The following is a 22,903-nucleotide window of genomic DNA, read 5'->3' on the forward strand; positions in this document are numbered from 1 at the left end:
GGAGAATCGGGCGTAATGCACAAATCGAGGTTTGTGCCCGGCACTGATTCCGACGCCAGGCTCCAGTCCCTCCCTGGCGGTGAAATCAAAGTTTGTGCCCTGCAGCGGGCCCATGTAAAACCCTCATTTACATAGATTTAAATCTAATCAGCGGATTGGACACAGTATGCTCCGCCCTTCCATGATGCTCCGCCCTCTCAGGCAGAAGTCACGCGGGTGTGAATTAGTGCAAATATTTCCAAACGGGGACTGGGCTCCATGGCTGCTGAGGGGCAGAGAGAGGGTAATAAACTCTCAAAAAGCCTCAATAATTGTGGGACTTGCTGGGGTGGGAGGGTGGAGGGGGGGGGGGGGGTGCTGCCTGGACCAGGGGGAGTAACAGTAAACCCCACTGGAGGAAACAGGAGACGGGCGAGAGAGCCTGTCGCTGACAGAGGTTTCGTCACCCACCAGAACCCCTGTCGACAGGGATGATCGGTGAGGATAGAAAGAGCCTCCCCACATCACAGGCCCGGTCCCACTCCCTGATGGGGACTGGGGTGCAGTGCGGACGGCAACATATCGGGGGGAGCGGCTGAGGGGTGGGGGTGGGGTTTGTGGGGAGATGTGGAGGGTGGAGCTGAAGTACAACTCAGGGTCACCATGTAGCCTGTTGGATCGGGATGGGTTCGGGAATACTCATCGTGCTAACATGTCTTCTCTATTCCCCCCTGCGGAGAATTAAGTTTGGAGCACAGCCAGGAATGCTCGCTATCTACCTGGCCACAGCTGCCGTTACGGACACACGGAGGCTGGAGGCACAGGGCCTGCTCAGGGAGGATCCTGCACAAGAGGAGCCTGCCCCAGAAGAGCAGGACCCAGCCGGTGAAGCTCGAGTGCCGGCCGTCCAACAGGCCGAGGAGGAGGTGTGAAGGAGGCGCCGCATCAGGGCACGTGTTCACCATCGGCGCCTGTCCTTCGAGGAGCTGCCGAACCGCCTGTGCCGCCGAAGACATCGGCTAACCAGTGAGACCAGGTGCCACCTGGTACTGGCACTGCTGGGGTTTGGAGGTCACCCGCTCCCGGTGGCCGTCACGGTGACGGTTGCCCTGAACCTCTCTGTCTCTGGGGCTTTCCAGGGGCCGAGAGGGGACCTGTCTGGGATCTCGCAGACATCGGCTCACAGGTACATCCGCGCGGTGACGGATGCCCTATGCACCCGGGCAGCGGACTATATAACCTTCATCTGGACCAGGCACACCAGGATGCCCGGGCAGCAGGATTTCCCTCCATCGCTGGCATGCCCCAGGTCCAGGGGGTGATCGATGGTACGCATGTCCCCCTACAAGTACCGGTTCGTCAGGGGGGCCCTTCATCAATAGGAAGGGCTTCCACTCCCTGAATGTGCAGTTGGTGTGTGACCACCAGCTGGACATCACACACATCTGCCCCCGATACCCAGGCAGCGGGCACGACGCTTACATCCTGGCGCACTCGCCGGTTCCCGGCACCTTCGACGTGCTCCCTCAGGTGAGGGGTTGGCTCTTTGGCGACAAGGATTAACCGCTGAGGTCATGGTTAATGACACCTTTCCAGAGGCCCATGCAGAAACCTGGAGCATCATTGAGCCCTGTCCCACCTCCCATACCCCCCCCACTTCCATGTGGTGCCCCCTTCCCCATAGCCGCTGACACCTTCCCCGTCCCTCCTCCCTTCACTCCACCTTCCCCGTCCCTCCTCTCTTCACTCCACCTTCCCCGTCCTTCCTCCCTTCACTCCACCTTCCCCGTCCCTCCTCGCTTCACTCCACCTTCCCCGTCCCTCCTCCTTTCACTCCACCTTCCCCGTCCCTCCTCCCTTCACTCCACCTTCCCCGTCCCTCCTCCCTTCACTCCACGTTCCCCGTCCCTCCTCCCTTCACTCCACCTTCCCCGTCCCTCCTCCCTTCACTCCACCTTCCCCGTTCCTCCTCCCTTCACTCCACCTTCCCCGTCCCTCCTCCCTTCACTCCATCCCACTACCCCAGCTCCCCCTCCCTCCCTCCGACGGTCCTACCAGTATCCCCACAGGGTGTTGGTGCTGGGTTGGCAGTATCAGCGGGTCTTGTCCATGGGACGGAGGATGAGGATGACTCGCTGGGAGATGAGCTCTGGATCTCCTCACATCTCGGACCATCATCAAGGCCTGTAAGGAGATGTTTTCCAGGCATGGTATCCAACACTGTCAGGAGTGACAATGGCCCGTGCTCCAGCAGCCACGAGTGGTCTATGTTGCCAAGTCATACCATTTCAAACATGTAACTTCCAGCCCACACTATCCGCAGTCCAATGGGAAGGTTGAAAATGGGGTGCACATTGTGAAACAGCTCATCTGCAAGGCCGCGGATTCTGCTTCTGACATCTACCTTGCGCTGCTTGCGTACAGGGCATGTCGCCGGCTCAACTCCCAATGAACAGGGACCTGCGGACGACACTTCCAGCCATACACTTGCCCAACCTGGCTCACCTCCCGGTGCTGCAGAAGGTGCAGCAGCTCCGAAACCAGCAAAAGCAGGGCTATGATGCTCATGCCACTGATTTGCCCGTGTTATCCCCGGCAGACACTGTCAGGATCAAGATACAGGATGGTGGCTGGTCAGCTCCAGCTGTCGTTATTCGACAGTCTGCACCCCGCTCGTATGTTGTACGTATGGCTGATGGTTCTGTTGTGAGATGAAACAGACGGGCACTGTGCAAAGTTGCCTGCCTGCAACCGCTTTCTTCTCCATTTCCGTCTGTTGTTTTGCCACCTCCTGATACCTCGAACTACGAGGCCAGCAGTCAGGCTTCTATCCTGCCTGTCAAGGCTCCATCGTCCCCACCACCACCTCTCCGGTGGTCGACAAGGATCAGACGCAAGCCCCAGAGACGGGACTTATGAACATTTGTTTTGTTTGCTATATTCTGTTTTCTCACATGAGACAGCTGTCTTCACATGTAAATACGTTCACATATGCCACCGCTTGTAAAGATGTTAATATATGCCACCACATGTAGGTACGTTCCCATATGCCAACAAAACATAAAAAAGGGGAGATGTTGCGATATGCAGTATGCAGATAATGATATACAGACAGGCAGCTAATGAACACAGTGAACAGGACATGACCAATCAGCAGGCAGGACACTGAGGGGTGGTATCTCACTGTAAAAGGCACAAGGCACTCACACTCCACCTCTTTCCACTGATGAACATCTACAGAGTGAGTCAGGGTGTATGTACAGTATCACACCTCCAGCACGTGGCTAAGAGCTAGTATGGTTCAGTCAGACAGAGTAACCACATTTAGGTTCGCAGAGAGTCGAACTCATAGAGAACTGTGCTAACTGTGTTACTGGTTCAATAAATCAGATTGAACTCACTTCAGGGTCTGGAGTATCTTTTGGTGAAAGCTGCATCCAGTTGCAGCCTGTGTTATCCCAGAGTACATAACACATCAGTACCCTGACACTGCTGGTGCCACCCAGGCACCCTACCACTACCAGCCTGGCATTGCCAAGGTGCCCAGGTGGCACGGCCAACCTGATTCTCCACAGACAAACCTCTACCTTAATCCTCTCCCTGGATGTATAAAAGATATTCATCCAGAGCGAGTGCAATGTTTCCTCAAGACAATTGAGAAAATGGGCTTTGCTGACACTTTCAGGAAATGGATTGCAATCCAGGGCTTGTTCCCCAGGTCCACAGTGAAGACCAGCTGACTCCATCCCCCTCACCACTCCTCTTCCCTCAACAGGCAGACAAAGCCTCATTCCCAGGCTTCCTGTCCTAACCTTGGCCATGGACATGAGTCTGGTCCACAAGATGGAGATGTATCAGGAGGATGAGGATTGTAGAGGAGGAAAGGTTCAGCTGGGAATGGCGGAGTTTCCACTTGCTGAAGTTTGTAAAGTATCGATGGGTTCTGGAGACAGAGCTCCATCTGAGAGTTCCTGTATTGGTGATGTTTAGGGAGCTGACAGTTTCAGCTGACCAAGCTGAGAATGATTTTTAGAAAGTGGATGAGGTGCATGAATCAGACTTTAATTCCAATCAGGATCATTTTTAGCCTCATTTCTTTATAACAAAGCCCTTAAACATTCTCTCTGCCGACGGATTCTCCGTTGCGCCGGCAGCGTTCCCACGCCCGCTGGTTTCCCGGCGGTGTGGGGTGGCCACAATGGGCAATCCCATTGGCAGGTGGCAGAGACGGAGAATCCCGCTGCCAGTGAGGGCCGCCGCCCAGGAAAAGGGAGCTGGCGGGCCGGAGAATCCTGCCCGGTGTCTGTGATATTTATATGGATAATGTTCGTGTGAGAAGACAAAGTCCTATAAGGAAGACACGAGCAGAGCCGGCAACGCCGGAAAACATGGCGGAGAAGCAGGGCCGCGGGGAGACGGCATAGTGGTCAACGGGGCAGCTGGTGGAGTTTTTTGAAGATTGCTTCACCAAGCTGAAGGAGGACACGCTGGACCCGATTAAAGCTCCGATTGATCAAGTCGTGCAGAATCAAGACCCACGGGGGAGCGATCCAGGAGGTGGAGAAAAAGGTGTCCGAGCACGAGGAATACATAACCGTGCTGGAGACCAAGGTGGGGATGATGAACGACCGCCAGAGAATAATGCAGGAGAAGCTGGAGGACCTGGAGAACAGGTCCAGGAGGCAGAATCTTAGAATTGTCGGCCTCCCTGAAGGCAGTGAGGGATCGGATGTGAGGGACATGTTGGAGATGTTGATTGGGGCTGAGGCGTTCCCTCGGCCCCTGGAAGTGGACAGAGCGCACAGAGCCCTCGCGAAGAAGCCCCGAGCGAACGAGCCGCCGAGGGCGATGGTGGTACGCTTTCACCGATTCCTGGACAAGGAACACATTCTGCGGTGGGCCAAGAAGGAACGGAGCAGCAAGTGGGAGAATTGTGAGCTGCGCGTTTATCAGGACCTGGGCGCGGATTTGGCCAAGAGGCGAGCTGGATTTAATCGGCAAAAACGGCCGTCTTTAAGAAGGGGGTGAAGTTTGGGATGCTGTACCCAGCCCGTCTGTGGGTCACACATGAGGATCGGGAATTCTACTTTGATACACCAGACAAAGTATGGACTTTTATTAAAGAAAAGAGGCTGGAGGTGAATTAAAAAACACTGAAGCCTTGGAGATTACTGTGGTGGTGATTTGTTGTGCTGGGCTGTATCAGTATCAGTAGTGCTGTGTGTAATAAGGGGCTGTTTGGATGGCTAACGGTAACTTTGTCTTGCAGGGAGCTGGTTACAGGGGGGGTGTTCGTTGGGGTTAGAACATAGAACATAGAACATAGAACACTACAGCGCAGTACGGGCCCTTCGGCCCTCGATGTTGCGCCGACCTGTGAAACCATCTGAAGCCTATCTGACCTACACTATTCCATTTTCATCCATATGTCTATCCCGTGACCACTTAAATGCCCTTAAAGTTGGCGAGTCTACTACTGTTGCAGGCAGGGCGTTCCACACCCCTACTACTCTCTGAGTAAAGAAACTGCCTCTGACATCTGTCCTATATCTATCACCCTTCAATTTAAAGCTATGTCCCCTCGTGTTGGTCATCATCATCCGAGGAAAAAGACTCTCACTGTCCACCCTATCTAACCCTCTGACTATCTTATATGTCTCTATTAAGTCACCTCTCAGCCTTCTCCTCTCTAACGAAAACAACCTCAATTCCCTGAGCCTTTCCTCGCAAGACCTTCCCTCCATACCAGGTAACATCCTAGTAAATCTCCTCTGAACCCTTTCCAAAGCTTCCACATCCTTCCTATAATGTGGTGACCAGAACTGCACGCAGTACTCCAGGTGCGGCCGCACCAGAGTTATGTACAGCTGCAGCATGACCTTGTGGTTCTGAAACTCAATCCCCCTGCTTATAAAGGCTAGCACACCATATGCCTTCTTAACCGCCCTATTAACCTGGGTGGCAACTTTCAGGGATTTATGTACCTGGATGCCGAGATCTACCAAGAATCTTGCCATTAGCCCAGTACTCTGCATTCCTGTTACTCCTTCCAAAGTGAACCACCTCACACTTTTCCGCATTAAACTCCATCTGCCACCTCTCAGCCCAGCTCTGCAGCTTATCTATGTCCCTCTGTATCCGATAACATCCTTCAGCACTATCCACAACTCCACCGACCTTCGTGTCATCTGCAAATTTACTAACCCATCCTTCTACACCCTCTTCCAGGTCATTTATAAAAATGACAAACAGCAGTGGCCCCAAAACAGATCCTTGCGGTACACCACTAGTAACTGAACTCCAGGATGAACATTTGCCATCAACCACCACCCTCTGTCTTCTTTCAGCTGGCCAATTACTGATCCAAACCACTAAATCACCTTCAATTCCATACTTCCTTATTTTCTGCAATAGCCTACCATGGGGAACCTTATCAAACGCCTTACTGAAATCCATAAACACCACATCAACCGCTTTACCCTCATCCACCTGTTTGGTCACCTTCTCAAAAAACTCAATAAGGTTTGTGAGGCATGACCTACCCTTCACAAAACCGTGTTGACTATCGCTAATCAACTTGTTCTTTTCAAGATGATTATAAACCCTATCTCTTATAACCTTTTCCAACATTTTACCCACAACCGAAGTAAGGCTCACAGGTCTATAATTACCAGGGTTGTCTCTACTCCCCTTCTTGAACAAGGGGACAACATTTGCTATCCTCCAGTCTTCCGGCACTATTCCTGTCGACAAAGACGACATAAAGATCAAGGACAAAGGCTCTGCAATCTCCTCCCTGGCTTCCCAGAGAATCCTAGGATAAATCTCATCTGGCCCAGGGGACCTATCTATTTTGACATTTTCCAAAATTGCTAACACCTCCTCCTTTTGAACCTCAATTCCATCTAGCCTGGTCGACTGAACCTGAGTGTTCTCCTCGACAACATTGTCTTTCTCCAGTGTAAACACTGACGAAAAATATCCATTTAACGCTTCCCCTATCTCCTCTGATTCCACACACAACTTTCCACTACTATCCTTGATTGGCCCTAATCTTACTCTAGTCATTCTTTTGTCCCTGATATACCTATAGAAAGCCTTAGGGTTTTCCTTGATCCTATCCGCCAACGACTTTTCGTGTCCTCTCCTCGCTCTTCTTAACTCTCCCTTTAGGTCCTTCCTGGCTAACTTGTAACTCTCAAGTGCCCTAACTGAGCCTTCATGTCTCATCCTAACATAAGCCTTCTTCTTCCTCTTGACAAGTGCTTCAACTTCCTTAGTAAACCACGGTTCCCTTGCTCGACCACTTCCTCCCTGCCTGACAGGTACATACTTATCAAGGACATGCAGTAGCTGTTCCTTGAAAAATCTCCACATTTCGATTGTACCCATCCCCTGCAGTTTCCTTCCCCATCCTATACATCCTAAATCTTGCCAAATAGCATCATAATTGCCTTTCCCCCAGCTATAATTCTTGCCTTGCGGTATATACCTATCCCTGCCCATTGCTAAAGTAAACATAACCGAGTTGTGATTAATTGGTTCAGTTTTTTGGGTGTTTTTTTTCTGAAGTGGCTGTTTCTTCACTGTTTTTTCTGATGTTTGTTTCCTGGGGAATGTGATGCTTTTAATATGTTTGTCAAAGTGGGGGGAGAGGGGAGAGAACAATGGGGAGACAGACACACTGACACACTGAAGCACAGTGGAGGGTGAGCAGGTGTTAAGCTGGAGCTGGACTTGGGGGGTTGGGTTGCTAGTGTTGTTGCGAGGGGGGGGGAGGTGGGTGGAGCTGCTTTGCTGACTGGGGAGAAGCTGTTACTGAGGGACAAATGGGAGGTCGGGAAAGGCGAATGCCCGGGGGCGGGGAGGGGGGGGGGGCTCAAGGAAGCGGAGGGCGCGAGCTAGAGGCTGGCCTAAAAAGGGTGATGGCTAGTCGGCAGGGGGAGGGGCGGTAAGTCCCCCCGACCAGGCTGACTACATGGAATGTCAGAGGGCTGAATGGGCCGGTCAAGAGGGCTCGTGTGTTTGCGCATTTGAGGGGGCTGAAGGCGGACATGGCAATGCTACAAGAGACACACCGAAAGGTTACAGACCAGACGATTTAGATTGTGTGGAGACTTAGGCAGAGCGATGGCAGATGGAGTTTAATCCGGACAAACGTGAGGTAATGCATTTTGGAAGGTCTAATGCAGGTAGGGAATATAGAGTGAATGGTAGAACCCTCAAGAGTGTTGAAAGTCAGAGATATCTAGGTATATAGGTCCACAGGTCACTAAAAGGGGCAACACAAGTGGAGAACATAGTCAAGAAGGCATACGGCATGCTTGCCTTCATTGGCCGGGGCATTGAGTATAAGAATTGGCAAGTCATGTTGCAGCTGTATAGAACCTTAGTTAGGCCACACTTGGAGTAGAGTTTTCAATTCTGGTTGCCACAGTACCGGAAGGATGTGGAAGCTTTAGGGAGGGTGCAGAAGAGATTTACCAGGATGTTGCCTGGTATGGAGGGCATTAGCTATGAGGAGCGGTTGAATAAACTCGGTTTGTTCTCACTGGAACAACGGATTTTGAGGGGCGACCTGATAGAGGTCTACAAAATTATGAGGGGCATAGACAGAGTGGATAGTCAGAGGCTTTTTCCCAGGATAGAGGGGTCAATTACTGGGGGACATAGGTTTAATGTGCGAGGGGCAAGGTTTAGAGGAGATGTACGAGGCAAGTGTTTTACACAGAGGGTAGTGGGTGCCTGGAACTCGCTGCCGGAGGAGGTGGTGGAAGCAGGGACGATAGTGACATTTAAGGGGCATCTTGACAAATACATGAATCGGATGGGAATGGAGGGATACGGACCCAGGAAGTGTAGAAGATTTTAGTTTAGACGGGCAGCATGGTCGGCACAGGCTTGGAGGGCCGAAGGGCCTGTTCCTGTGCTGTACTTTTCTTTGTTCTTTGTTCAGACTAGATTGAGAAAGGGGTGGGTTAGCCAAGTATAGGGGCTGCTTTAGCACAGGGCTAAAGAGTTGGCTTTTAAAGCAGACGAAAGCAGGCCAGCAGCACGGTTCAATTCCCTTACCAGCCTCCCCGAACAGGTGCCGGAATGTGGCAACCAGGGGCTATTCACAGTAACTTCATTTGAAGCTGACTTGGGGCAATAAGCGATTTTCATTCATTTCATTTCCACTCAGGGCTGGACTCAAAGACCAAGGGGGTAGCGATCTTGATTAACAAACGAGTGGCATTCGAGGCTGGGAGAATCGTGTCAGACAAGGGGGAGAAGGTACATAATGGTGAGTGGGAAGTTGGAGGGGGTGCGGGTGGTACTTGTGAACATATCTGCTCCGAATTGGGACGATGTGGAATTGATGAGGTGGGTGTTTTGTAAGATCCCAGACTTAGAGTCACATAACCTGATCATGGGAGGAGACTTTTACACAGTCATTGATCCGGAATTGGAGCGGTCAAAATCCAGGACAGGGAGGAGGCCGGCAAAGGAATTGAAGGGGTTTATGGAGCAGATGGTGGGAGTAGACCCATGGAGGTTTGCACGGCCAAGGGTGAAGGAGTTTTCCTTCCTCTCACATGTCCACAAGGTACGCTCTCGCATCGACGTTTTTGTTCTGGGCAGGGCGCTAATACCGGAGGTGGTGGATACTGAGTACTCGGCAATCGCAGTGTCGGATCATGCCCCGCATTGGGTGGATCTTTTTTTAAACAAATTTAGAGTACCTAATTCATTTTTTCCAATTAAAGGGCAATTTTGCATGTTCCATCCACCTCCCCTGCACATCTTTGGGTTGTGGGGGCGAAACCCACGCAAACACGGGGAGAATGTGCAAACTCCACATGGACAGTGACCCAGAGCCGGGATCGAACCTGGGACCTCGGGTCCGTGAGACTGCAGTGCTACCACTGCGCCACCGTGCTGCCCTCATTGGGTGGATCTACAGATTAGTGTGGAGAGAGGGCAACGCCCACTGTGGAGACTGGATGGGGGGTTGCTAGCGAATGAAGCAATCTGTGGGCGGGTTAACAAGTCCATCCAGAACTACCTGGACACAAATGATACAGGGGAGGTCTCTGCAGCCACGGTTTGGGAAGCTTTGAAGGCAGTGGTCAGAGGGGAATTAATCTCGATACGGGCCCACAGAGAAAAGGGGGAACAGGCTGAGAAGGACAGGTTAGTGGAGGAGATACTCCAGGTGGACAGGAGATACTCGGAGGCCCCGGACACGGGGCTACTGAGGGAGCGGCGGAGGTCACAGGCGGAGTTTGGGCTGTTGACCACAGGGAAAGCGGTGGAACAGTTGAGGAAGGCAAGGGGGCGATTTATGAGTACGAGGAAAAGGCAAGCAGAATGTTAGCGCACCAGCTCAGGAAAAGGGAGGCGGCCAGAGAGATAGGTAAAGTAAAGAGTAGAGACGGGAATACTGTCCTGGACCTAGAAGGGGTAAGCGAGGTGTTAAAGGACTTCTAGAGTCCTTGAGATAGAGAGCGCACTCAGTAAGCTCGCACTTTTCAAGGACACACATCCTGAGTGAGACTCATCCAGAGTGGGATTGCAACTTGGTAATTTGGTGCAGTGAGGTAAATCAGGGAAGGTAAGTGGAAAATCTAATTCTGCTGTTTTTCAGTTAAAAGTGCAGTGCGTAGCTTAGTGTCTGATTGGTTGAAGCTGCCCCCACCCTAATTGCTGAGAGGCAGTTAACTGTCAATCACCTGAGGCCTGTTTAGGGGCACATTGTATTCTTCTCTTTGAAGTTAAGGTATTTTTTGAGTCATCGATTAGCTGAGGTCTGCATAAAGGACAGATAGAGAGCGCACTCAGTAAGCTCGCACTTTTCAAGGACACACATCCTGAGTGAGACTCATCCAGAGTGGGATTGCAACTTGGTAATTTGGTGCAGTGAGGTCATTCGGTGCAGAGTGTGGTGAGGTGCTTTTTAACCCTGGTAAGTGATTGGTAAGTAGTTTTTCTTTTCATTGTCTAATTTATTTATTTTTATTTTGAAATTGTTGTTGTATAAATTTACCTAAGGTTTAAGACATGGCAGGAGATCCCAGACCCGTGTCATGCTCCTTGTGTGCGATGTGGGAGCTCAGGGACACGTCCACTGTCCCTGGCTCTTTCACGTGCAAGAAGTGTGTTCAGTTGCAGCTCTTGTTAGACCGCTTGACGGCTCTGGAGCTGCGGATGGACTCACTTTGGAGCATCCGCGATGCTGAGGAGGTCGTGGATAGCACGTTTAGCGAGTTGGTCACACCGCAGGTGAAAGTTACTGAAGGAGATAGCAAATGGGTGACCAAAAGACAGAGCAAGAGTAGGAAGGCAGTGCAGGTGTCCCCTGCGGTCATCTCCCTGCAAAGCAGATATACCGCTTTGGATACTGTTGAGGGAGATGGCTCACCAGGGGAAGGCAGCAGAGGCCAGGTTCATGGCACCGTGGCTGGCTCTGCTGCACAGCAGGGCAGGAAGAAAAATGGCAGGGCTATAGTGATAGGGGACTCGATTGTAAGGGGAATAGATAGGCGGTTCTGTGGATGCAATCGAGACTCCAGGATGGTATGTTGCCTCACTGGTGCAAGGGTCAAGGATGTCTCGGAGCGGCTGCAGGACATTCTGGGGGGGGGGGGAGGGGGGGGGTGAACAGCCAGCTGTCGTGGTGCACATAGGCACCAAGGATATAGGTAAAAAACGGGATGAGGTCCTACAAGCGGAATTCAGGGAGTTAGGAGTTAAACTAAAAAGTAGGACCTCAAAGGTAGTAATCTCAGGATTGCTACCAGTGCCACGAGCTAGTCAGAGTAGGAATGTCAGGATAGATAGGATGAATACGTGGCTCGAGAGATGGTGCAAGAGGGAGGGATTCAAATTCCTGGGGCAGTGACTGAGGGGAGCTCAGTGAATAGGCCCAGTAATAACAAAAGGAATAAAACTGGAGATGTTAAGATTCAAAACAGAGGTAAAAAAAACCAACTTAAGTGTACTTTACCTGAATGCTCGTAGTATTTGGAATAAAGTAAATGAGTTGATGGCACAAATCATCGTAAATGACTATGATTTAGTGGCCATTACTGAAACATGGTTAAAGGATGGTCACGACTGGGAGTTAAATATCCGAGGGTATCAAACTATTCGGAAGGACAGAGTGGATGGTAAGGGAGGTGGTGTTGCTCTGTTATTTAAGGATGACATCCGGGCAATAGTAAGGGATGACATCGGTGCTATGGAGGATAAGGTTGAATCCATTTGGGTGGAAATCAGGAATAGTAAGGCAAAAAAGTCACTGATAGGAGTAGTCTATCGGCCACCAAATAGTAACGTTATGGTGGGGCAGGCAATAAACAAAGAAATAACTGATGCATGTAGAAATGGTACAGCAGTTATCATGGGGGATTTTAATCTACATGTCGATTGGTTTAACCAGGTCGGTCAAGGCAACCTTGAGGAGAAGTTTATAGAATGTATCCGCGATAGTTTCCTAGAAGGGTATGTAATGGAACCTACGAGGGAACAAGTGGTCCTAGATCTTGTCCTGTGTAATGAGACAGGATTGATTCATGATCTCATAGTTAGGGATCCTCTCGGAAGGTGCGATCACAATATGGTGGAATTTAAAATACAGATGGAGGGAGAGAAAGTAAAATCAAATACTAGTGTTTTGTGTTTAAACAAAGGAGATTACAAGGGGATGAGAGAAGAACTAGCTAAGGTAGACTGGGAGCTAAGACTTTATGGTGGAACAGTTGAGGAGCAGTGGAGAACCTTCCAAGCAATTTTTCACAGTGCTCAGCAAAGGTTTATACCAACAAAAAGGAAGGACGGTAGAAAGAGGGAAAATCGACCATGGATATCTAAGGAAATAAGGGACAGTATCAAATTGAAGGAAAAAGCATATAAAGTGGCAAAGATTGCTGGGAGATTAGAGGACTGGGAAATCTTTAGGGGGCACCAGAAAGCTACTAAAAAAGCTATAAAGAAGAGTAAGATAGAGTATGAGAGTAAACTTGCTCAGAATATAAAAACAGACAGTAAAAGTTTTTACAAATATATAAAACAAAAAAAAGTGGCTAAGGTAAATATTGGTCCTTCAGAGGATGAGAAGGGAGTTTTAATAATGGGAAATGAGGAAATGGCTGAGGAACTGAACAGGTTTTTTGGGTCGGTCTTCACAGTGGAAGACACAAATAACATGCCAACGACTGATAGAAATGAGGCTATGACAGGTGAGGACCTTGAGAGGATTGTTATCACTAAGGAGGTAGTGATGGGCAAGCTAATGGGGCTAAAGGTAGACAAGTCTCCTGGCCCTGATGGAATGCATCCCAGAGTGCTAAAAGAGATGGCTAGGGAAATTGCAGATGCACTAGTGATAATTTACCGAAATTCACTAGACTCTGGGGTGGTCCCGGCTGGATTGGAAATTAGCAAACGTGACACCACTGTTTAAAAAAGGAGGTAGGCAGAAAGCAGGAAATTATAGGCCAGTGAGCTTAACTTCGGTAGTAGGGAAGATGCTGGAATCTATCATCAAGGAAGAAATAGCGAGGCATCTGGATAGAAATTGTCCCATTGAGCAGACGCAGCATGGGTTCATAAAGGGCAGGTCATGCCTAACTAATTTAGTGGAATTTTTTGAGGACATTACCAGTGCAGTAGATAATGGGGAGCCGATGGATGTGGTATATCTGGATTTCCAGAAAGCCTTTGACAAGGTGCCACACAAAAGGTTGCTGCATAAGATAAAGATGCATGGCATTAAGGGTAAAGTAGTAGCATGGATAGAGGATTGGTTAATTAATAGAAAGCAAAGAGTGGGGATTAATGGGTGTTTCTCTGGTTGGCAATCAGTAGCTAGTGGTGTCCCTCAGGGATCCGTGTTGGGCCCCAATTGTTCACAATTTACATAGATGATTTGGAGTTGGGGACCAAGGGCAATGTGTCCAAGTTTGCAGATGACACTAAGATGAGTGGTAAAGCGAAAAGTGCAGAGGATACTGGAAGTCTGCAGAGGGATTTGGATAGGTTAAGTGAATGGGCTAGGGTCTGGCAGATGGAATACAATGTTGACAAATGTGAGGTAATCCATTTTGGTAGGAATAACAGCAAACGGGATTATTATTTAAACGATAAAATATTAAAGCATGCTGCTGTGCAGAGAGACTTGGGTGTGCTAGTGCATGAGTCACAGAAGGTTGGTTTACAGGTGCAACAGGTGATTAAGAAGGCAAATGGAATTTTGTCCTTCATTGCTAGAGGGATGGAGTTTAAGACTAGGGAGGTTATGTTGCAATTGTATAAGGTGTTAGTGAGGCCACACCTGGAGTATTGTGTTCAGTTTTGGTCTCCTTACTTGAGAAAGGATGTACTGGCACTGGAGGGTGTGCAGAGGAGATGCACTAGGTTAATCCCAGAGCTGAAGGGGTTGGATTATGAAGAGAGGTTGAGTAGACTGGGACTGTACTCGTTGGAATTTAGAAGGATGAGGGGGATCTTATAGAAACATTTAAAATTATGAAGGGAATAGATAGGATAGATGCGGGCAGGTTGTTTCCACTGGCGGGTGAAAGCAGAACTAGGGGACATAGCCTCAAAATAAGGGGAAGTAGATTTAGGACTGAGTTTAGGAGGAACTTCTTCACCCAAAGGGTTGTGAATCTATGGAATTCCTTGCCCAGTGAAGCAGTTGAGGCATACATGTTTTTAAGGTAAAGATAGATAGTTTTTTGAAGAATAAAGGGATTAAGGGTTATGGTGTTCGGGCCGGAAAGTGGAGCTGAGTCCACAAAAGATCAGCCATGATCTCATTGAATGGCGGAGCAGGCTCGAGGGGCCAGATGGCCTACTCCTGCTCCTAGTTCTTATGTTCTTATGTTAACCCCTGGCTGGGGTGGAGGGGATAGAACATAGAACAGTACAGCACAGAACAGGCCCTTCGGCCCTCAATGTTGTGCCGAGGCATGATCACCCTACTCAAACCCACGTATCCACCCTATACCCGTAACCCAACAACCCCCCCTTAACCTTACTTTTTAGGACACTACAGGCAATTTAGCATGGCCAATCCACCTAACCCGCACATCTTTGGACTGTGGGAGGAAACCGGAGCACCCGGAGGAAACCCACGCACACAGGGGGAGAACGTGCAGACTCCGCACAGACAGTCACCCAGCGGGGAATCGAACCTGGGACCCTGGAGCTGTGAAGCATTGATGCTAACCACCATGCTACCCTGCAGTTTTTTGATCAGTTGAGGTTTCCGAGGAGAGATGAGGATCTGGTGGAGGGGCTGGGAGCCCCAATTGAGATTGAGGAATAATCAAGGGGCTGGAGGGCATGCAGTCAGGGCAAGGCCCCAGGGCCTGATGGCTACTCGGTGGAATTTTATAAGAGGTTTTCAGAGATATTGAGCCCACTGCTGGAGAGGACATTTAATGAAGCAAGAGAGAAGGGAGTCCTCCCCCCCCCCCCCCCTCCAAACAATGTCGCAGAGCTCGATTTCATTGATCCTGAAACGGGAGGAGGATCCGGAGCAATGCGGGTCATACAGGCCAATTTCTCTGCTGAATGTGGATGCCAAACTGCTGGTGAAGATACTCGCCACAAGGATAGAGGACTGTGTCCCGGGGGTGATAAAGGAAGACCAGACGGGATTTGTAAAGGGCAGGCAACTCAAGGCCAATGTTCGAAGGCTTCTAAATGTTATTGTGATGCCCTCGGAAGGAGAGGAGGTGGAGGTGGTGGTAGTGATGGATGCAGAGAAGGCTTTGGATCGGCTGGAGTGGAATTACCTGTGGGAGGCGCTGGGAAGGTTTGGGTTTGGTGAGGGCAAAATTGACTGAGTGCAGTTGCTCTATCAGGCACCAGTAGGGAGTGTGCGTATGAACTGGCTGAGATTGGGGTATTTAAACTACACGGAGGGACGAGGCAAGGGTGCCCCCTCTCCCCATTACTGTTTGCTCTGGCCATAGAGCCATTGGCCATGGCGTTGAGAGCCTCTCGGAACTGGAAAGGGCTGGTTCGGGTGGCGGGGGGGGGGGAACCGGGTATCGCTTTACACAGCTGACCTGCTCTTGTATATTTCAGGCCCGTTGGAGGGGATGGGGGAAGTTATGCGAATCCTGGGGGAATTTGGCAATTTTTCAGGGTATAAATTGAACATGGTGAAAAGCGAGATGTTCGTGATCCAGGCAAGAGGACAGGAGAAGAGACTGGGAGAGCTGCTGCTTAGAATGGTAGGGAGGAGCTTTCGATATCTGGGAATCCTGGTGGCCCGGGAATGGGAGGCACTGCACAAGTTAAACCTATCCCGGTTGGTAGGACAAATGGAAGGGGACTGTAAGAGATGGAACATGCTCCCGCTATCACTGGCGGGGAGGGTACAGACCGTGAAAATGACGGTCCTCCCCAGATTTCTGTTTGTATTTCAGTGCCTCCCCATCTTCATCCCAAAGGCCTTTTCCAAGCGGGTGAATAAAGTTATTTTAGGCTTTGTGTGGGCGGGTAAAACCCCTCAAATGAAGAAAGTGTTGCTGGAGCGCAGTCGGGGAGAGAGTGGGTTGGCGCTGCCGAGCTTCTGCAATTACTACTGGGCAGGCTAATATAGCCATGATTAGGAAGTGGGTAGTGAGGGAGGGGTCGGCATGGGAGCGGATGGAGGCGGCGTCATGTAAAGGCACCAGTTTGGGAGCACTGATAACGGCACCTCTTCCGTTCTGGCCGGCCTGATACTCCACAAGTCCGGTGATGGTGGCGGCTCTGAGAATCTGGGGGCAATGGAGGAGATATAAGAGAGTGGAGGGAGCATCGGTTTGGACCCCGATTTATAATAATCATCGGTTTGTTCCGGGTAGGCTGGATGGTGGGTTCCGGAGATGGCAAAGGGCAGGAATTAGAAGGATGGGGAATCTATTTATAGATGGGAGCTTTCCCAGCTTGAAAGCCTTGGAGGATAAATTTGAATTGCCAGCAGGGAATGGGTTTAGGTATTTGCAGGTGTGAGACTTCCTGAGAAAACAGGTGCCGGCCTTTCCGCTGCTGCCGCCATGGGGGATACAGGATAGAGTAGTTTCCAGTACCTGGGTGGGAGAGGGGAAGGTATCGGATATTTACCAGGAGCTTTCGGAGGCGGAGGAAACTCCGGTGGAGGAGCTTAACGGCAAGTGGGAGGACGAGCTAGGAGGAGAGATAGAGGCGAGTCTATGGGCAGATGCCCTAAGCAGGGTTAATACCTCCTCATCATGTGCCAGGCTCAGCCTGATACAGTTCAAGGTAGCCCACCGGGCACACATGACAGTGGCTAGGATGAGTACGTTTTTCGGGGTAGAGGATAGGTGTGCGAGGTGCGCGGGAAGCCCAGCAAATCATGTCCACATGTTTTGGGCATGCCCGAAGCTTAGAGGGTTTTGGCAGGGTTTCGCTAAGGCAATGTCCACGGTACTAAAAACATGGGTGGTGCCGAGTCCGGAGGTAGCGATCTTTGGAGTGTCGGAAGAGACAGTAGTTCAGGAGGCGAAAGAGGCCGACGTCTTGGCCTTTGCCTCCCTGGTAGCCCGGAGATGGATTTTGTTAATGTGGAGGGACTCGAAGCCCCGAGTGTAGAGACCTGGGTTAGTGACATGGCTGGGTTTCTCAGTCTCGAGAAAATAAAGCTCGCCTTTAGAGGATCAATGGTCAGGTCCACCCGGAGGTGGCAGCCGTTCGTCGACTTTCTCGGGGAAAATTAAAATGTCAGCAGATGCAGAATTCCAAGCGGGAGGCGGGGGAGAGGGCCGGATTGTTGTTTTATGGTTGGGGTGTGTGAAGATTGGGATGGGGGGGTAAATGTTTATTATACCCTGTTGATGTCATTGTTAATATTATTATAAAAATTTTCAAATACATTAAATATTTTTTTAAAAATAAATTAATCAGGACAGAGGAACTTATCTGAGTTTTACCAGGGTTAATGACATCCAGCATTCCTCTCCACATTGAGAACGGTAAAGGGCTGTTGAATTTTCCGATGGACAGGACACCATCTGCTAGAGACAGACTTTTAATCTCATCGCTAATCCTGTAAATATTAAAGAGTTGATTATAAATTGGCCACAACCACTTTGCTGAGTAATTTTACCAACTTGCTCTGAGTTTCAGTAAAGTTCATGTCCTACCTCCTCTTCCCAGATGCTTCCTCCTGAAATAAACAAAACACAAATCTGAGTTGACAGAGACAGACTGTCTATATCCAGAAAGCAGAAATGACCCTCACATTGTTACAAGCTGCTGAGAATTGTCAATTCCCATTGCTGCAGACATGGAATAGAAAGAGGATGTTCCACAAAGGATATTGAAGCACAGGAGAAAGTATCAAAAAGATCGACAGCAACTGAGAGACTTCAACTAACAGCAAAGATTGATCAACTTTACTGTAGAAAAGGGAAGACATGATAGAGATCTTTCAAATGATGAAAGGGGTCGGATTTGATAGATTCAGTGAAGATGTTTACACTGTAGAGAATCCAGAAATAGGGATAGAAACATAATATAGTTACAAATAAATCCAATGGGGAGTTCAGGAGAAACTTCTTTCCCGAGAGAGTGATGAGAATGTGGAACTGACTATCACACGGGGTGGAATTTACTCCAGTCTGTCACAGCAGTGAGCATGGTGTCCGGACATAGGGGGGCAGGATTCTCCGATCCTGCGGCTATCTCTGCAGGATCCACCTGGTCTTACGACCAGAAAGTCGACGCCACACCCGCACCGATCCTCTGCCCGGTGGGGGCTCACAGCCGCGCAGGGTGAAGCCCCCAGCTTTACCTGCGGATCGGGCTAGGGAATGGCTGAGTCCGTGGCCGCGCATGTGCACGTAGCTCTCCCTGCCAGCAGAATGTCTTGCCCCCGACGGTGAAGGGGCAAGATCCAAGGGTCTGGCACTGCAGACAAGAAGGAGGGTCAAGAACGGTCAACCTGGCTCCCGGGCCTACAATTCACACCAGAAGGAGCAGCCGGGTGGGGAATTGTAATTTAGCAGCCAAATCCCAGGGGATTGGGGCTGAGGTTTTTAAAATAACTTCAGGGCAACAACCAAATCCTGGGGGGGGGGGGGGGGGGGGGGGGGGGGGGATTTGGGTTCGAACTGAGGAAGGTTTGGGCTGAAATGTGGGGTTTTGTCTGTGGTTTTTCAGGAGAGGCTTTTTAATAAGTTGTGGTGATTTGTGTGTTTATGTGGAAGCCGAGGTTAATTTGTGGAGGGATTTAAATCGGAAAAATCAATTAAATGCTGTGTAATGTTATTTACACTAGTTTAGAGCTCTTTGTATTCGGTGTTAACATAGATAACATAGAACATAGAACAGTACAGCACAGAACAGGCCCTTTGGCCCTCAATGTTGTGCCGAGCCATGATCACCCTACTCAAACCCACGTATCCACCCCATACCCGCAACCCAACAACCCCCCCCCCCCCCCCCCCCTTAACCCTACCCTTATTATGACACTACGGGCAATTTAGCATGGCCAATCCACCTAACCCACACATCTTTGGACTGTGGGAGGAAACCGGAGCACCCGGAGGAAACCCACGCACACAGGGGGAGGACGTGCAGACTCCGCACAGACAGTGACCCAGCCGGGAATCGAACCTGGGACCCTGGAGCCGTGAAGCATTTATGCTAACCACCATGCTACCCTGCTGCCTGGTGTTGGGAGTGTTTTTCTGAAAAACAAGTTTGTGGTTGAGTCTGTGTATTTAATATTTCTATAAAATAATCTTTATTGTCACAAGTAGGCTTACATTAACACTGCAATGAAGTTACTATGAAAAGCCCCTCGTCGCCACATTCCATCGCCCCTTCGGGTAAACAGAGGGAGAATTCAGAATGTCCAATTCACCGAAACAGCACGTCTTTCGGGACTTGTGGGAGGAAACCGGAGCACCCGGAGGAAACCCGATGCAGACACTGGGAGAACGTGCTGACCCAAATTGACAGTGACCCAAATCAGGAATCCAACCTGGGACATTGGCGCTGTGAAGCAACAGTGCTAACCACCGTGCTAACCACTGTGCCACCCTATGTTTTTTATAAAATCTCGAGTCAAGAACCATCAGTCAGAGGAAACGGGAGTGTGAACCTCTTACAGTCCCTCAATCAGGTACACAGTGCAACTGAACAAGGGCATTCCCGCTACATACTCAATCTCACAACCTCTCCCCCCACCCCCTCCCAGAATCCCACCAGTAATCCCAACAGGATTTGATTTTCAGGCTTCCCGTATTGTGAGACCCCTGCTCATTGCTGGGGGAATACCAGAGACAGCAGGATGAGAACATTAATTGCCCTGTTAAGGGGCTGAATTGGTTACAGGAAGGCTGTCCCACAAGACTTACCACCACGGACTTAATCTGTGTAGAGATGGAAAGACAACAGAAACTCCACACAGTGTCATTCCCCATGTCCCCTTCCACTCACCCCACACCCTGACTAAATGTACCCTGGGTGGGGGGGGGGGGGGGGGGGCATTAAATTCAACCCACCCAGGGACAGCCAGGGATACATTTAAGGAGAAGCTGGATAAACACATGAGGGAGAAAGGAACAGAAGGATATATTGACAGGGAAATGAAGTAGGATGGGAGGAGGCTCGTGTGGATCATGTTGTGACTGTGAACTTTCACTGAACTAAACTGAAATATAATCCCTCACCTTCAGAAATCTCACTCCGTCTTTTTGTTCCAACTGGTTTTTCAACTTTGAGAGTTTCTCCTGAATAGAATTTAAATTCGCCTGAATTTCACAAAGATTTTCCTCCATTGGTTTCAGAATTTGTTCCTCTTCTTCCCTGAGATCTCGGATGAAACGCTGCTCTTTCTCAGTGAGAATCTGGTGCATTTTAGTGAACTCGGATGTGATGTGACTCTGCAGACTGACCGACTGTTTCTATAAGAAGAAACATTAAAAATGATATGTTTCTGTCATAAAAACAACAAAATAATGAATTAAATTTGGAAGCTCAGCACAGGGAGACTTTACCCTAATTTGGGAAATCTTCTGTTTCTGCTGCTGCTCCATTTCTAGAACCGTCAATTTCTTCTGTGTGAGAGAATCTAAGGAAGATTTCACCCCATCCTGGGGTTGGGAGAGAAAATCAGGAAATAAAAGTGTTAGATCCTGAAAATGTGATCAAATAATCAGTGGATCAAATCTGTTCCCTTTTACCTTGTAGATTTCAACAGCTTCTTAATCAGGATGAAGCGGTGTTCTCTGTGTTCCTGTGAAACTACACAATTCACACAGATCAATTTCTTGTCAGTTTCACAAAACAGCTTCAGTTCTTCCTGATGTTCCTCACAGTGAAGTTTACTTTCCTTCTCTTTCCCATTCAGCTTTAATTTTCGAGCTTTCTCAGCCAGATTCACTAAGACCCGATTGGTTCTGAGGTTTCTTTCTGGAAACTCCTGTCGACATTCCGGGCAGGAGATTCTCTCCTTTTCCCAACACTGGGTGATACAGGAGCGGCAGAAGTTGTGTCCACACTCCAGTGAAACCGGATCAGTGAAGTAATCAAGACAAACGGGACAAATTGCCTCCTCGGTCCAACTTTCCTCCTGTTGTCTGGAAGCCATGTTCACACTCAGCACTTCCTGATTCAAACCACTTTCAGTTTCAATGTTCCTGCCCTGCTGCTGAACACATTCAGTTCAGTAACTCCCTCATGACGTTCACTGCAATCCTCAAGGAATTATTGTTATTTGCTGCTCTCGGTCCCATTGCTTTGGGAGTTGGAGATAAAAGCCGGAGCAGAATTCAGAATAAACCGGGTTAGAGGGAGTGACAGGGAATAATTGAACCCAGGCGATGAGAGTGAAGGTCTGTTGGTGGTGGGGGTGGGTGGAGAGAGGATGGGAGGAGGTGGGGATTTTGCCCTGTGAGTGAATGGCAGCCTGCTGCTCTCCTTCATTAACTTCTGTCTCAAAGCAGCCCCAGGCATGGATGGTCAAACTGTGTTTTACTTTGTGGGAAACACAAACTGAAACATATTGTCCAGCTCCTCCTGACCTGTCCCTTTACGTAAACCCAGCCTGACTCCAACTCATGTTATGAATTTTGACTGAAACTTATATCACTGTGAAAATGAAGATTTTTTCATAAAAATCAGCTTTGGAGAATTACACGGTTGTCTGAATTTTTTCCAAGAATAATATTTGAATTAAAAACGAGTCTGAAATGTCTCTGCTGCTGGCTGACTCCTCCCCCAGCCCTAAGGGCTTTTCATGTTGATGATGGGGGTGTTGATTTGTTTGAACAAGCTGCAGAGTGAGTATATTGAAGTGGGTGCGGTTTGTACAGAGCCGCTCTCTGCTCTGAGCTGCTGTAATGTGTGTCACAGTGTAGCAGCTGAAAGGCTGCAGCTTTTAACTTTAGACTTGTCCTTTTCCTCGATACTGAACAAGCTGGAGAGCCTCAGCAGCTCTTTCTACACCCAGACCATTGGCCTGTCTCCTTCCGCACTGTCAGCCAATGAAGACTTTACTATTTGACCCATGGCTGGGGTTTCAAATCAGAGTTTTCCTTCTGCAGGGCAGGCTGCCAATCAAAGCTGCCAATGGGGAACGATCTGGTTTTGAGGAGGCAGACACTCACTTTCACATCTCTGCCCAAACAGGGATCAGCGTGTGAAGCTGGGCACAGGCAGTTTGATTCGGACGGACTATTCCACACACTGACCAGATGGGACTTTTTGTGAATGACGAGAATCTCAACTCTCTTCACCATCCTGGTCATTCCTGACCCTTTTTCCCAATCCATCAGGAATTAACTCCGTGCTGCTCTTTGACACATTGGATGGGATTTTGCTCTCTGTGCACAGAGAGCTGGTTAGAGAGAGAAAACCGGTGTGTAGCTCTCCAGCTGCACAGCTGAGTTTTCTCTCCAGATTCTCTGGG

The 22,903-nt window shown here is 49.5% G+C and overlaps 1 protein-coding gene across 1 annotated transcript in view; it reads right to left on the reverse strand.

Moving 5' to 3' along the window:
* LOC119976429 overlaps positions 1-22,038 on the reverse strand; it is a 63,140-nt gene extending 41,102 nt beyond the window's left edge. Inside the window, 5 exon segments of the mRNA XM_038816960.1 lie at positions 17,916-18,031; positions 18,129-18,151; positions 20,664-20,897; positions 20,991-21,199; positions 21,202-22,038. Coding sequence (XP_038672888.1) covers positions 17,916-18,031; positions 18,129-18,151; positions 20,664-20,897; positions 20,991-21,199; positions 21,202-21,583 — 964 coding nt within the window. The 5' untranslated portion in view covers positions 21,584-22,038.
* Between the last annotated feature and the right edge of the window lie 865 nt (positions 22,039-22,903).

This window comes from Scyliorhinus canicula, chromosome 13 (assembly GCF_902713615.1).
Source record: "Scyliorhinus canicula chromosome 13, sScyCan1.1, whole genome shotgun sequence".
NCBI lineage: Eukaryota > Metazoa > Chordata > Chondrichthyes > Carcharhiniformes > Scyliorhinidae > Scyliorhinus > Scyliorhinus canicula.